General features: G+C 34.5%; 1 protein-coding gene across 1 annotated transcript; it reads right to left on the minus strand.

Moving 5' to 3' along the window:
• On the minus strand, positions 1 to 8,041 carry LOC124455744 (elongation of very long chain fatty acids protein 4-like). The gene is made up of 8 exons (XM_047006372.1): positions 7,868 to 8,041; positions 5,593 to 5,650; positions 4,328 to 4,515; positions 3,627 to 3,707; positions 3,468 to 3,524; positions 2,760 to 2,874; positions 1,839 to 1,963; positions 1 to 1,169 (listed from the first exon to the last, which is right to left on the minus strand). Exons 2-8 carry the CDS (start codon positions 5,648 to 5,650, stop codon positions 984 to 986), a joined length of 810 nt encoding a protein of 269 aa, XP_046862328.1. The 5' UTR covers positions 7,868 to 8,041; the 3' UTR covers positions 1 to 983.
• Positions 8,042 to 17,356: the final 9,315 nt, after the last annotated feature.

A 17,356-nucleotide genomic window follows, 5' to 3' on the forward strand; every position in this document is an offset into this window, starting at 1 on the left:
CGTAATAAACCATTTGGAGACATTTTATTTTCCATACTATTCATTGCACTTTATTCAATTAGACATTTGGAATACATATTCAATTAGACACAGAATATCCATTTCTTTTTGTCATACGATTCTTGATTTCTTAATAGAGGTCTTAAAATCTGTAAGTCTATAAATGTAAAATTACATTACGAAGAGTTCTAATTAGGCCCAATCAACATGTTTTCAAGCTAAACAATATTGCACCACGAAAATAGATTCCAAAAGGCTGGTTGTTCAAAAATGTTTTGGCCTAGAGTTATTTCTTATCAATTAAAATTTAAGATATATCATAGAAAACTTCATGACCTTTCACTAACGGGATGCGTGTATTTTTCAGTTTTTCAAACTTCTAACTTCAACACAGAAGTAGTTTTAACTTATTTTACGTCGATTGTGCTATTAAATAAAGCATTTTTCCAAAAATATGATTAAAAAATGATTGAGCAAATGGTACAAAAATTTTATCATTTATGGTGAATTTCAGGCATTCAATAAACTGTCTATAAATTTAAAAAAATTTCGAACATTTAAAACTTATCATCACAGCAAACTTTCTCAACTTTGCAACACGGAAAATTAGTGATTTTGTACAAGGATATTGTGCCTGTACATGACGAGCTCGGTTGCGTAATATGAGAGGAATTTAACTGTCCACGTACGTACATTATGCATTTGAAATGATGCTTTGATATCTCATCATGTAGCAACAAAATACTCTCAAGACAAATATTTTTCTGGTAAATATTCAAAGACAAGTTGATTTTCAAGGTTTTAGTGAATTGCAAAGTTGTTGAATGAAGTATGACTACATTCGCTGACATTTTTCTAAAAAATTATCAGTCATAGAAATATTCCAGAATCAGGATTTCATTAAAAATCCTCCATTCACCGTTGTATTAGATAAAGTTCGTCGAAAGAATCATGTTTGTGAACAACCAGCCTCTTGTTGCTTCCTAAATTGATTTTTTTCCCTTTTGGGAATTCTTATCGTGACTAGTGTAAGACTTTAAGTAGAAGTTGGTAAACAACACAATAAAAGAAAATATGTATAACGAGAATGCCCACAGCAGCATTTTTGGATACACGCAACTCGTATGGATGGCGTACTGAGTCTGCGCGATGATGCAAAAGAACTGTATCTAGAAGAAAAAAGAGAGGTATAAGATGTATTTCTTAAAGAAAGAGCTTTTTAATAAGGTTTGTTCACTTAGCCATGCATCATGTTACAAGCTGCCATATTGTGTATTATGTGTGACAAATGTTTTAGAACAATTTGATGAAATAATCTCAATTTTGAACTGGTACTGCGAATACGGCTTTCCTCGATCTATTTCAATACCTTTAAGTCATATACGTCAAGAGCAATGCGAATTGAATACATAAAAACGCAGCTAACAAGTTCAATCAAATAACTGCTATTTGTTTCTTAAATCTCGGAATTCTACCCTTTCCTGCAATCTGATTGGCTGTAGCAGCGGGTGAAATTTTACTAAAGCTTTATGCAGAATTTCACGATATTGCGTTATTTTGTCATACATAGGAAATTATTAGCCAGCGTTCCATTGTAGAGTTGAATTTTGAGTGAATTCTGAGTTTTTCTAGGTAAAATTAATAGCAAAGTTTTGATTGCCTTCTTTGCCACCATTGGTGTATCAGACTGCACAAATCTTTTAAGATTGTTGCTTTTAGCAACAAAATAAAAACTTTATTCACCGTTTATGTCGGTCAAGATAATATTGTTCCAGCGGACATCTTATACGTATCAATACAATTATTGTTTTTTTAAGAAGATTGATTTGGTCACTCACCAGCTGTAGCTGCGTCAAATATTTTTTCCACCAAAGATATTTTCTCAAGAATGATATTGCTGACATGGCGTAATACGTGTACATGATAATATGAACGAAAGAGTTCGCCATACAACTAAAAAATGCTGAAAATAAAAAACATATTAAAAATATACCACAAGTATTTTTTTTAATTTTGACTCCTTCTAAACACTTGTAAAGCTCGTAGGCATAACATTTTTCATTGCTGAGAATTCTGTCCTGAAGTTTTGGGAACATTCAATAACTTCAGGCAAGGCTACCCTCAACACACAGTAGCAGGATAAAGTGACTTTTCATATGCAAGAGAGGACCGAATGTGCTTTTGATTGTTGTGGAACAGAATAAGGTGCAATTAATTCATTAACAAATAATTCAGCATCAGAGTCGTGTAGTTATCAGTTAAAGTGCCTATGAAACGAAAATTTTTCAATTTGAATCATATTTTCATTCTACATGGTACTTTAAAAATGACAGTAGACTCTCTTAAATAGTTTATGCAAATTTCTTTTCATTATTAAGCTAGGGAAGTTTTTCCTTTGTTTAATTAAAACAACCAGTGATTTTATACTGTCTAATGAGTCGACAAAAACTGAGACTTTTGGTTGAAACTATTAGTAAGCACTTTATACTATTAACAATTCACAACAACGGGAGCTCTGCCCAATTAAGGTAACATGTCAACAAATCTTTAATTTCTAATGATACATTCTGACGTCACTGGTTGTATTCATTAGGCTATACAAAAACCTAGAATAAGATATTCCTCAACTCTTTTGGAAAGTCACTTGTCATTTTAAAAGTTCAGCTCAATGAGCATATCGAAAGAGCTTAAATTTCGTGTCATGCGCACTTAGAGTAGAAGGAACGAGACTTTGAAGTTGAAAAGCTATAATTCCTTACATTGACCACCACCGAACCACTTGATGCCAATCCATGTTACAACGACCATAGTAGAATGATGATAAACATGAAGAAACGAAACTTGATTTTCCTTCTTTCTTAAGATGAAGAATACCTAAAAAGATGCGAAAAGATACATTACTTTTGGTGTACGAAAAGACGAACTCAGAAAAATAAACAACAATATTTTGCTTGTTATTATTTATAGGTGTATTGAACTTAAAATTGAGCTGCAGTAATTGTTTTTCAAAACACAGGTCCTCCAGTGACAAAACAGAGATATTCTTCTCGTAGAACTTGTTAGTTGGCGATGTTTTCACCATTGAACAATTCTCATATGAAAAAAATATGCAAGAAATTTATTGGATGTACATGAAAAAGGTAAAATGTACGTACTCTTTATTTGCAGATTTCAAAGTCAAAAGTCAAAAGTCAAACAATATGAGTGACACTACAATTCAATACGATACGATACGATACAATACGATACGATACGATACGATACGATACGATACGATATGATACGATACAATACAATATACAATACCAATTCGATTTTTAACAAACAAATACTGCATTCAGGAGCCAAGTGTTTGGAAAGGAAGGTCGTTTGATTAGAGCATTACTAAATCCTCGGACACCAAACACAAATAAAAGGCTCCCACATCGTTAAAGTTGTAATTTAGAGCAGTATTATTGAAAACCTACCGTATCTGCCATTTCTATGATTTTGGAAATGAAGTAGTACCACATTGCTGACGTGAGCTAAAAGCCAAAAATATATGAAATTCCATACGTTTTCAGAGGCAATACAGATTGTATTCTGTGCTTCAAACATATTTCAAGATGAAAATAAGTCTTGCTTACCCTTAACTCCATTGGATCATTGGAAAAAACCAGGTTTTGACATGCGTAGCTGTATCCTAATGCGGTCGTCGAAATCAAGATCTATTGAATGTAAAATAGATACTTTAACCCCACAAGAATTCCATTTTTATCCTATCTAAAATGAAAGCCTGCCCTTTTGATCAAAAATATATTTTCTTATTTTTTAGTTAATGACAATGTAATCTTTAGCTTGATTAACACAAACTAAATATATAAGCATCGGCAGAAGAAAAGACAACGGATTAAACGAAGACAATCAAGGAGGCTCCCAGCAGTTACTAAGCAGGGACTGGTGACAATTTGATTGCGCAGTATGTGCTCATGTCGAATGGATTTTTTTTACATAAACGCCTGACTGCGCAGAATTTATTGAAGAGTTTTTCGTTTTTCCTTCGGTAAATTTTCTTAAAAATTCGTGAGGATGTTTATTACAACAAAAATTATAACATACGCAAAATAGAACAAAATCTAAAAATAAGTTTTCATGTAGTCGAAATTTTCTAATATCTCAAAAAATTATTAATAGAATTCCTTCAATGTTAAACATAATGCTTCTTGAATAAACAACAATCATTAAGCAAAAAATCAGAAAAATTCTGCAAACCGAAAAAATGATACGGCCAATTCCAAACTAGGCAATAAACGTGTAAAAGAAAATGCGCCCAAGTTAGTTCACATACCTCCACAAATATATAGACGTTGAGTACCGTTGTTCCAATGTTGTATATCATTATAAACCACTTTAAATTCACCGGCTCCTTTTGTTTCATTATCTTGGGTACAGTGTAAACAATAGCTAGGTAGCAAAGTATGGACAGTGAACAAGGCAATGCCGAATTGACGAACGCCCATTTTTGAGTTCGAGGATCTGTGAAGAAGTTCACAGAAATGAATAATTAAAACTTGTGCGTAATTTAATATTTAATGAAGAATGCAAGTCAGGTGATGTAGATTCAGAACTGGTGAAGCATCTATTTACGTATTAGGAAAAGCACAATAACTAATGCCTGGTTCTCATTAAGTCGCTTGAGTCTTCCGAGTGGTTTCGTTGTTTTTTAAAACGAATGGGACGTCTTAAGCTATATACTTCTGATGTATTCGCACTAGCCCAGCCAAGAGACAGCTTAATTAATTTTTGCGCAATACATTTAAAAATGGCAGCTGCTGTTTATCAAAGATTGAAAGACAAAGTCTTTTGGCTAGTTATTTGCTTCTTAAAATCGTCTTGCACCATAAAAAGGTCGTTTGCATTTCTAGAGCAAAGCTCTATCCAAGCCGCCCCCATTCGTTTCAGTCGGGTGAGTCATTTGAGGTCATCTCAGTCGCCTCTGAGATGTTCTCATATAGTCGCACGAGTAGTCTGTGAAATTTTGGCACGCACGACTGAAACGACTTGGACGAGAAAGCAAGATAGAATAATAACAATATACTCAAGATGAATCCCCTTCCATTTATATGGGAAATTTGATAAAATTAAAAAGAGTATTTTACAACAACTTGGTCTTTATAAGGTGAATATCAGGCTGATGAAAAAAAACGCAAAAGCTTCCAGCTATTCAAAAACGTCCACTCGGGTGCAATGTAGGTACGTAAGTTGAAAAGTCAAAATAAATCTATAGTAAACATTATTTTTGTATCTTAATTTTGCTTTTTTAATGCAAAGTGAGGGGGAACTGCTCCCCTTTCAGTAAAAGTGAGGGTGCTTAACCAATCCCCTCCCCTCCACCCGCGTCGACCCAGTTAGATTTACAAAAATGCACTGAAAACTAGCAGGTCACTACATCACCACTATATCGATCTTTAACATTTTTAAAGTTCAAGAAACCCCATAGGTAGGTCTTTTATTATTTTTTGATATACGATAAGCTGAAATCAAACGTTAACTGAATTCCGTACTTATTACATAGCTTGAAACAAGAAAGGACTGAAACTTTTGCTGGAATACCTGCATAAACGTCTAAGTCATCATAAATTTTTCTAATCGTTTGAAAATCCATTTTCATCTACAGCAAGGAAAACATGTATTATATCTTCACAATGCATAACGTCGGTCAAAATTGTCGTTATAAATAACCTTATTGAACATGAACATGCGCCGCTTTGACGATTGTTTAGGAATAAACGCACAGTCTTATTACTTCCATTTTCGTTAGGTATATTTACCGAAAATTTACTTCACAAGGACAGAGTTCCCTTCATTGTAACGTGATTAATGGTAAAAAATGTTGTCTACTGGTATCAACCTAAAGTTGTCTGGAAACTGAAGAGTATTTGAAACATTGTGGGAACTCATTATGCAATATGACGTCACTAGTTGGATAAATTGGAAATAACAATAAGAGGTACGCAATTGCGTACATGCGTCTACGTGATGTGGAACTTTCCAAACTATTATTAAATTTCGTAGAAATATTTTGAATGAGGTTCAATAGGATATCGATAAAAATTAATGCCTGTGTTTATCTTACCCATCGACGAATGTTATTGTTAAACTCAAACGGAATCATCGTGGATTGAATGCCGAACTTTTAACTTTACATTGATCGAAAGTCATTGAGAAAGTTGCCGAAATGTTTCCAATGCTTAGTAGGTAAAAGTCGACTGACGACACTTTTAGTGAAACGCAAATACACATTTTTACCAGTAACTGCAATGCGTCTAGGTTGCTACGCAACGTGGACGCAAAAACGTCAATATCACGAGAATAAAAAGAGATATGCATTTATTGTTTTAGAAAGCACATTATCATTTTAAAAGTTCTGGTCATTGCAAACATAATTTAACTTGCACAATTTTCCTTTCATTGGCACTTAAACTAACCCGCTTGATGCAAGAGCTGTTTGAACAGTGTGTGGGAGCAGCAAGGGATTGAGGTTTAGGTAAAATAAATCCGAGCCGCGAATTTTTAATTCAAACATATGTCATTGGTTATGAACTTCTGAGGAATAAAAATTTCACCAATGGATAGGCAGTTTTAATTTATTTTGCTTAAAGCTGAATCTGCCACGTTAGGGAGCCATTACTACCAGACTACGTTATATATTTATCAAAATGCTATCTCATTTTTCTTTCAACTCCAACAGACGAAAGTGAAAGTACTGTGATAAGATGTAAGGCAAAGACGAGCAGTGCAACATTTGGCATACTAAACACGAGCGACGAGCGACGAGCGACGAGCGACGAGCGGCGAGCGGCGAGCGACGAGCGAGATTAGTGGGCGCAAGGGAAATATAAAGAAGAAAACACGAAGTCAAATTGTCGTTAAACATATATGGTGAAGACAAAATGAAACACGAAATGAAATAGACAACTATCTGGCGACAGCCTGAAGTCAAAATAGACGAACAAATTGATGTTATAGTAAGTATGATCCAAACACAGGAGGTACTAAAAAAAGGGGCGGGAGAGAGGAAGGGAAGTCCGTGAGATGTAACTGGAGAATATATAATTTGTTAAAATGAAATATTTGTATCTATACTTTTCTTTTCGTTGACTGATAGCGATATGATTTTTACTTCGCTGAATATACGCCAAAGAACGATTCTGTAAAACAGGATTAAATCTTAAATCGCTCCACTAATCTAATTTAGTCAAATGTCTGTGGCATACCGGTAACAGTTTATCGCTTTGAAACAGGTCATTAACTTGGTGGACGAATATTAACGTTGATAAATTAGTCAACAATATGTAAGTGTGCACCACCATTTGGGGAGACTGTTTACTTGCATAATTTCATGACAATTGCAAGTACTTGAATGCAAGCGGTTGATATGTACATATGTATCAAATTACTAGCATGAATACCTTGTGATGTTGAAATTTCATAAAACAATTTCCGAAATAAGATGGTGATTCCTTTCGTACGATTTCGCATCCGTGGAGTTTTCGACAGGAAAGTTTACGCTTTGCAACAAGCCATTTTTCCGATTGTCATATTTTACTCGAATACAAATGATATTAAATCTACTTGCCACTGGCGTGTTGTACGCGAAGAAATGATTTCCATTGACTTATTACAGTGCCAATAACATTAATGGAATTATTTATAGCAGACTTGACAAAATTTTGCTCTCATATACATAACAATGTATCACGAGAAAAGTCCTTGGTTTGCTGCTCTTAGGGGCATTTAGTGCATGGGAAATATAACCGATCTTATATTAATTCCTCTGTACTTGCAAACCTTACATGCTCAAGTATTTATTCCCTTATTAACATACCTGTTATTCCGGGATCTTCGTATCAGCAGCATCAAAAAGATGTTAACATGTACTAAGGCCTCCAACCGACAGAGCTATCTGTGCTGATATGGTAAGGTTATAACTATTTGTAGGTCAAAATCGTTTGTTTACATATTCAACATTCCCCCTGTGTGCATGATCTACAATGAGACCCGAACGCGGGTGACTTGGGAATAAGATCGTACCAATGGTGACCTCAAAGTTCATGAAATCTTGGTAAATTAACAAGAATGATATGTCATGTTCGAAGAAAGATTAATGACTGTTGTAAGATGCTAGATTTGTTTTTTCTCTCAACTGATTCGTTATCTGCCCATAAGGTTTTCAAAATTTGTTGATAAAAGACAAAGCAAAGACTAATACTCGTGATTTGCAGTCACGAATAAGGATGTATTCATGCGTAAGTCAAGTCGTGCCATTATCTTGCCTTGAATAAAGTTCAAAGTTTACTACAACGAAGTACAGCGTGACATACACGAGTGATTTGATAAACAATTGTTGAATAGCAATTTATGGGTTATTGACTTGAAAGTATGGTCAAAGTCCAGGCAGCTAGACTGTTAGTATTGGGAAGGAGGCAGGGTGAATATCTATATATTCAGTTGTACCGGATTGAGTACTTTTGAAAGTGATCCGCAATCAAAGCTGTTTGTGTCAGCACAAATCCTAGCAGCATAACTAGAGCTTGCGAATCAAGTATCTGTTTCCAACAGAATACACATTACATATAACATCAAAACTTAGTAGTAACATTGCCAGCAGTTTTTCCACGAAAGTAGTGAAATTTTTTTCGGCAGAGTCGGCAAACCTCAGCGAAATTTGGCAGAATGACAATCTGCTTTACATAGTTTGTATGAACATGTACCAACATACTATGTTGAACACAGTGAACATCGTCAATTCTGAAAATCCCAATTATTATTTCACATGGTCTTTGAATAATCATGAAGAATGAGAAATTTAGCTAACGCTTAACTATAGTTTCACTCAGGTCAAGATATGCCGTACTCCACATGTCAAATGGTGCATGGTGTTCAAACATTCTCCTAGGAATGAAATAACAATGGAATTTTCCCTATGTTGGATGACATAACTCACATAAGGCATATCGTATGGCGGCCATGACGTCACATGCATACCAAGAATAAATATTCCAACATGATTGAAACAGCGGGTTTTAAACAAATGACAGATAAAATTAGCAGTCAGTTGATCCCTAATTTAATCATTTCACCTGGTACACCGTATGTTAACATCGTGGCGGTCGTGCTATATAGGAAACTAAAATGCCCTTATTCTCAAAGCTCGGCACACTCACTGACTGCGACATAAAAATCGCGCTTTCTCTAATCAATGGCGAAGTCGTTTCTCCAGCAGGAGCAAAATTATTGCCAAAATATATAAAATCAAGGAACAAGCAAAAATGTCGTCTTCGAATAATTTTGAGGCTATATTTAAAGCTTCACTGAGTGACTTCAAGCGTGAGGGAGCTTTTAAAATATGACGTAAATGTTTAATAACAAACACTTTGATTATCACGTGCCGTTTCACGCACCTACTCACAACCATTATCATCACACACCAGAATTGATCTTATGTAATGCTGGAGCATAATCATGATCTTCTTGTGGGCATTTTTGCGCCTCATTATAATGTGTATGTGGATGACTTTAGGTGTATCTCATCAAAGTTTACCGGTCACGTGTTTTACCTCCGGTACTCTTACTGTTAATGGGGAGTTTCATCCATGAACTGAGTACGTACAAAAATATATAAGGCATATGAAAGGCCATTCAGTGGAAAATAATTCTCTCGAATTGCACTCGAAACCATGCTAATTTCATATTAAATGAGAGATATATTGCTTTACTCAAACAAGGAAAGCAATATAATCCTTGTTTTTTATAAAGCCCATGGATGCTTCCGTTCATGATGCACTAAACTTATTAATGAGGGTTATATTGCAAAAGAAATCAACTAATTAAAAATTTATTATCATTTAAGATTAGCACGGTAAGTCAAAAACGCCGAAGTTGTTTAAACCTTTGCAGCATCCTTGGATCATTCGTCCACTACAACACTTGGGAAAATTATATTGAAAATGTGGCCAAAAATGCTGTCAAGGTAATTGGAGTACTGCGTAGATAAAAAATAATACTTGACAAAGACACGCTTAAAGTCATGTATAATATTTTTTTACTGCCACATTTTGATTACTGTGCTTTGGTATGGAACAACTGCTCCAATAGTTTACAGATTAAATTACAAAAACTTCAAAATAAAGCTGGCCGAATAATTACAGGTGATTGCAATAAATCTGCCTCAGACTCTGTAAGAGCTAAACTCTCTTGGGACAACTTAGAGGCAAGGAAAAAAGCGCAATTTAATGATACACATAATGAAAGGTAATTCTACAAATTATCTTTGAGTTTTTCTCAATACGTACTAATGAAATGTATGAATTACGAAATAACAATCGCGATCTTAACTTGCCAAAACCAAAAACAAATGCCTTAAAACGTAGCTTTGCATATAGAGGTGCAAAGGCTTGGAATAACATTGAAGACAAAAGAAAATATCCATTGCATGCATGAACTTTATGGATTTAATATTTTTATTTTTATATAGCTCATACTTTGTTTTTTTGTTTGTTTGTTTATTTTATACCTAGATGTAGTATACTTTTTAATTTTATTTTATCACACGGCTATCTGAAAATCAACTTTTTTATTTTTATATGTAGTTGTATTTTAGTATCCAAGTTGAGATACTACCGTGTTTAAATAAAGATAAATAAATAAATGAATGTGATAGTTTAATTTAATGAGAAGAAAACTACATATGTTGACAAAACAAAAAAATTGAACGCAGAAAAACATGCATGTTTTGGCTATACCTCCCGATACCCCAAGACAGTTGAGCACAAGAGCATCACAACTCACAAACCACCGAAGTTGTACGCTGGAAGAATGTCGTCGCGACCTTCGTCTCGACGTCAATGCCACTGCATCCTACTGACACTCAGCCTACGATGCTCTTTGACAAACACTACACATTGGAAATATTAAAAACTTTGGACTGGGTTTGCTTCACTTTATGCAAAAAAGCAATCAATTTAAGTTTGAAAGAATCATTTATTAAGGATTCTATTTTGCACTTTTTAACAGCATATCTTTGTATCGTATGAATTTTACCTCGTATTTGTTTCTTTTTTATTTCTATTTCCACCATCATGCAAGTTAAAACTCTTTTACCTTTTGAAAATTTTTTGTATATTAAAGGAACAGTTGCATTTGTTGTAAACCAATTTTCGGTATGTCATTTGTAATTTGGGGACGTAATTCTTAACGTATACAGTTAATAAGTCCTTAATAACAGAACTCGACGTCTTTACGGAGAAATATCGCACTGAGCCCGTAGGGGAGTCAGTAAAGACCGAGAAAGCGAGGTTATTAAAAGGTTTATTGTATGGCATTATAAGAACTGAAACGAAGCTTGCTTTCTTTCTCGTCTTTGTTGTTTTTTACGGGAGATAACACCAGATCATACGACGATGATGTACGACAGGCACCAAAAATAGAAGAAATTGATAAAATTCACGGGGCCTTTTCAAAAATTTCTTCGAGAACATAACATACAATTCAAACTTATAGAACAATTGAATTTAGACACAAGGGTTGCTGAATTGAATGCATTGATCAAATCACAATAGGTTATTCCATTAGATGTTGCAATCATTTTCATAACTCAACAGGATCACTACAAAGGGATTTGTGCAAGGAGGGGAATTGAAAATCTTAACTTTTGGGGAGAGTGAATGAGATTTTGGCGTGGCTTCATTACTAATCCAAGAGTAACTAATTGGGTAATCAAAAGATTCCATGATGCACGAATTATGCTAATTTAATCAACGTACAGAATTAGAAATTATTTTTTATTATATAAGGTTATGAATTCAATCAATTTCATTGGTCAAGGGCTATGATCTGCATAAGAGGACAAATGCACGAAATTGACGTCACAGAAAATGTATTATTTTTAAATAACAAGCAAACAGCAAAATATATTAGCATCAGCTAGTCTTGCTTTGAAAAACGGCGGAAAAGTAAGCCATCCAGTTAACATTGAGTTCATTGGGTACGCATGAGCCATGCACATAAAATGCACCGCGTTTGAAAAAATATGTGCCATGGGCGTTGTGAATTTAATTCAATATAACGAAGTGTGAATGCTTCAGTCCAAGGAGCGACAAAGATGAACATTGTTTCACACGTGCTCTTGCGTGTGCCATGACCAAAGTCGAAACACCGGTTTTACTTTTTGTGAATGCATCCTGACAATTGTGATTGCATACAATTTTTGCTGTTGAGAATGTTTTGTTTGAACATGAATGCATTCACGTTAAAATTTTCATGGGTAACTAAATGATGGATAACTTCAAATGAAAAAGTTGCCTGCTGCATGAATAGCAACAAACTAGTTTGTACATTTTCTGGAGCACAATTTTTGGAGCTCGCGTAAATTAATATTTACGCTAGAGCGCATTTTGTAAACATAAAAAATTGCTTGTTTCTCAATTTCTCTTGATTAAGAAATGAAATAATTCACGTAAATCACCTTGTTGTTACAACACCTTGTCACTAGCCTGTGTTCTGCCTTGAAACTTTGACGTTTGAAACTGACTTATATGTAATTTACCATTTACTTTGCTTTTTTGTCAATGATCAGCCGACATCTTTCGACCAACAATGCTTGAAAATTTGACAGTGAAATATTTGCAATATAAATTCGAGCGCTTAAAGAGCCCCATATGAACGCTGATTGTAAAAACACTTCTCAATGCTTGTGCAGAAAGCTGAGATTTAACGCCAAATGCATGATTATCGGCAATTGTTACAATGTTGACAAGATTAATGTTGATCCAATAACGATCGGTGAGAAAGAATCAATTAGAGTCCAGACAGCTGTGTATGTCTTGGTGTTGTCATTGACGAAAATTGAAATTGGAACATTTAATATTATTTACTATGCTGTTCAATTTCCAAGTCGAATTCGAGAAGAAAACCTTATTGTGGAAAACTTATTTTAGACTTTTGACTATAGCTCTATTGCACGGCAAAATATAGAATATTGCAAAAAATAGGATATCTGCTCAAAAATCACTAGAATAAACCAAATTATTGCAGTTCGAGTAAAGTATGACGTCGATTGATAGGGTTTTTTTCGTGCAAATTAATATGTACCAACATGTTTGTGTATATAATTTGTAACTTTTATAATTGCACGTCAAGCCATCTTGCCATGACTGAAGTAAACAACGAACCAAGTACAATGTACAATAGTCTGAATCATTTCACTAACAAAAGACAAACTTTGAAATGGAAAAAAACGCAAATTGTGGCAATGAAAATCAGGAAATGTAAGAATTACGCAAATTTCTCCCCGCGTGTAGCTACACGTAAAGCAAAATAGCACGTTTTAATTTGACTTGCGTAGGCGAAAACGTCAATGAAAATAGAACCTCTTTACAATCTTAATGTAATAAAGTTTAAACTAAGACAGAGTGCAGAAAATTTTCCCAATGAAGACGTTACAGTGTTTCTATCAAAGCATTCATCGAGACGTTTTCTTGTTTTGTCGTAGCTATATGTTTTCAAGATATTTGTGATCGATAAATATCTTATTTATGCTAGGAAGTCTGCCTTAATAAATTCCGAATTGTTATTGTTATCATTCGACTGCAAGATATACATCTACAAAGCAAAAACACAAAAATGTGGAACGCGTTATGAAGTGGCAAGAGTAGAGAGGAACTTCCCATATTACTACGTAACGCTAACAATGTACTTCAACCGTTATCAAATTGTAAATTTCAGCTCTCACAAGACGATTTAATATGTATTTCAACATTAATATATGTAAAAGTAATTAAACGAAAACTATTAATTAAGTATTTAAAAGTTGCAAATAAATCCCAATCAGCAGCTACAACTACCTCAAGAAACGTTACTATTCCTTTTTAGTTTAGTTTCGTCATTTTTTTACATAAAAAAGTCAACCATATACATCGGTTTGTCTCGGGTTCATGTCTACCGATATCACTTTTGCTCGAATATTTTCTGGGTTTGGTAAAATGCCGACACAGTACGAAAAATATGGAGCACCATTTCGCTCCACAGGGAAATCACACTTACAAAGTAAAACTTGCGATAAATCAATCGCAAAATGGATTAGTCTCGTTTCACAGTTTTTGATAAAATCGACACATGCAGTGTAGCATCTACACGTACAGTGGACTTTGCTCGAAAGATTACACAAACCAATAAGGATGCGCCATTCATTCATTACTCTAGACCTCCAACAGAGCAATTTGCCGTACAGCTGCTACTTTGCTCCGACGTTCGATTTGCAAAAATAGGCGTAGTTTATTTCTCATTATGCATTCACGATTTTCAAATAACATGAAATAATATTTACGTTATTTGTAGCACGAGATCTCATGGCAGCAGGCATGTGCGACAAATTATCCGTCATGAAACTGTTGTCCAATCACAAACGATAATAAACTTTTCAGCCCACTCACTGCTGTACAATAGGTGATTTAAAAACTGCATTTGAATGTTCAGATATATACAAACGCAGTTTCAACGTATTATTAATAAATACGCTTTGGAGATTATCTGCTAAATACCTCAGCTGGTTGTTTGTATTTTGTGGGTGAAAATCCACGTCTTTATATGATTCGTGTACATTCGTACATCATTGAAACAGATTTCACGGAATTATCTCTTTCATTTTCATACAGCACATTTACGTTATCGGTTCGTACGTAGAAAAGATGGCCGAAGCGGATTGCAATAAGAATGAGTCAGATACTGAAGAAAAGACACAGGACGAAGAGATCATTTCGCCAATGGAAGAAATAGCCTTTCGAAAATCCGAACGTATGAGGCGAGTTCGATGGTCAGAGGATCTTGAGGAAATTCGCTATTTCAGCGCAAAACATAAGAAAGAAAAGAGACGCATTAGCTTCGACTCATTAAGTGAACAATTCAGAAAAACCGCCACTTGCAACGGTGGTCGGCGATTTAGCGACTTACCACTTTCCACGATTGGAAAATTCAAAGTGTGGTTAGATGACAAAGATTTTAAATCTGATGTCGTTTTGCTTGGTTTAAAGATGAAGTCGGCGTTCAAAAAAGCTGACTTCTACGACACCGAAAAGGATTGGGAAAATGACGATGTATTCACAGCCGATGTAAAAAACGTTAAATTAAATGGTATTCAGCGCAAACGTTAATCGTTTATGCAAGCAAATTACATGTGCAAAAATTTCATGCAGCAATTTGAATGTACACAAAACATATAAAAAGTTTTATGATCGGAAGGTTGAAACTAGTTATTCTTTCCGATGAGGTGACACCGAAAAGAGCAGAAACTTATGCCTGGAATATTAACTTTAATGTTTTTCGCGGTAAAAATTTGTTAAATAAAAAAATCTTAATCTAATGTAAACCTTTGTTTTGCACAGACAGTGCCATGCACTCAATTTTCAAACGAAACGTAAATACGTGTTTTGAAAAGCAGCTGACAAAAATAAGGTTCTATGCATAACTATAAAAGACTCATTTCGTAAATTTAACACTTCTAAATGATTTCGATAAGTGTACATAAAGTGTAATATTTTAACAGTAAACATTTGATGTCAATTGATTGCAACACGTCGAAGGATGATTTATCTAGCTAGCTACGTGTATACTCTGGCATACCTTACAACCGTTGCTTGTGCGAAAGGTTTCCCTGGAAGCTGTTGGGAATTCAATTTCGATTACCGTTGGGGTTTGATAAAACAATTCGTGACGTATTTGTAATAGCGCTAAGTTGAGAAGGGAGAAAAATAAAAGATCAAAAGAAAATGGAAACGTAGCAAGGACGAAAAATCTTTTCGAGCAACCAGAGTCCGTCGAACTCGAAATTTGTTAATATACATTTGGAATAGAGATTTTAAAAGTTTTCTTTGAAGTTTTGCACGATATTTTGAAAATATTTTATTAAATTTCCTGGCATGTAGATTTTTAGTTCATATGTTGTCGCGGAGATGCTAGCTTCTTGTCTTCATTAATATCGTAGTAATTAATATAATCTTCAAACTTGCAGCTTGTCGGTGAAATAATATAGCTATCGAATTATAAGTCACAAGAATTTTTTTCGGATGGTTTAAATCTGGGTTTGTTATTCATTTTGATTTATCGATATGTATAAATATATTTCTGTAAATATGTAAAGATCTTCCAGATTGTTATATATTTACAGAAATTAGTTGAATTTGTCGATAATATATAATACCTAAATATATAACAATCTGTAAGATCTTGAAATAAATCAACATGGACAATATTTTTCTTATGTTGCAAACGAATTTTCTTCTCTACTTAAAAAACACTTTGAAATATATTTCATAGTAGTGGCAATTAGCGTTTATTATTGATTATTCATGCTGGCCTGCTGGAACAAAAACAAACGTCTGAAAAAAAAATTCTTTTATATCTATGTATATCTATGTATATCTATGTATATCTATAAGAATGTTCTGTTATAAGTTTCCCACCAGCACAAAATTTTTTTGTTGTATAACACATAATAGATCTATACACAAGGCCGAAGGCATTCTTTAACATCGAATACAGTGCTCCCGGCATCAATTTTTTGCGCAAAACATCCTAAAGGAAAGAATTTTTAAAGTCACCGCGAACACAGAAATCAAGAAAATTGATTGGGATGGGTACGTCGGCACGATGACAAATGACAAAGCGATGTCGAAGAAAACGACTGAAGAACCTTTGAAATAAACGCCTACAGGGATGTGAAGTATTAATTACACACGGTTGGCAGCAGAAATTAATACTCGTGGCGAACAATTTGCTGTACGTACAGCTGATTTTCTGTTCGGACGTTCACACTATATTGCGTTTATTGCTATAGCGTATACATGGTATAAGTATTAGGCATACGCCGATATAAGCAAACATACGCCAGGAGTACGTTAAGCATAGGTCTTATAAGATTTGAATCTCCTCTGTGCCGCTAGCTGTTTCCTTTACCCGAAAAAAACACATAAATTATCATGAGTGACATGCACGTAAAACTTATATGAGCTGAAGTGGTCTTCAAATCGCCGAGAGGTCTCAAATAAGCGACGCTGTGATCTACAGGGCGTCCCCCCTCTCCCCCCCCCAAAAAAAACGGAACCGACGTAAATAATTATATATTTGCTAAAGTTATTATGCACGACAATGTAACTAGCATTCAAAATTGTTCAATGAAGATGACAGTTCTGCGCTTATGGTAGGATTTATCAGGGTTCGTACAGTATTAGTTTAAGCAAAACAGGTTAAAAGTACTATCATACACTGATTTTTATCTCAAAATTTGTCACGCATAAAAGCTTTGTAAAATCAAAGCGTCATT

Source organism: Xenia sp. Carnegie-2017, unplaced genomic scaffold, assembly GCF_021976095.1.
Source record: "Xenia sp. Carnegie-2017 unplaced genomic scaffold, XeniaSp_v1 HiC_scaffold_4, whole genome shotgun sequence".
Lineage (NCBI taxonomy): Eukaryota > Metazoa > Cnidaria > Anthozoa > Malacalcyonacea > Xeniidae > Xenia > Xenia sp. Carnegie-2017.

Coding starts and splice junctions, on each gene's coding strand:
- LOC124455744 (XM_047006372.1), bottom strand. CDS start 5,650: ATGAAAATGGATTTTCAAACGATTAGAAAAATTTATGATGACTTAGAC. Junction 3,708..4,327: donor ACGTCTATATATTTGTGGAG/GTATGTGAACTA, acceptor TACATTCAATAG/ATCTTGATTTCGACGACCGC. Junction 3,525..3,626: donor ATGATCCAATGGAGTTAAGG/GTAAGCAAGACT, acceptor TTTGGCTTTTAG/CTCACGTCAGCAATGTGGTA.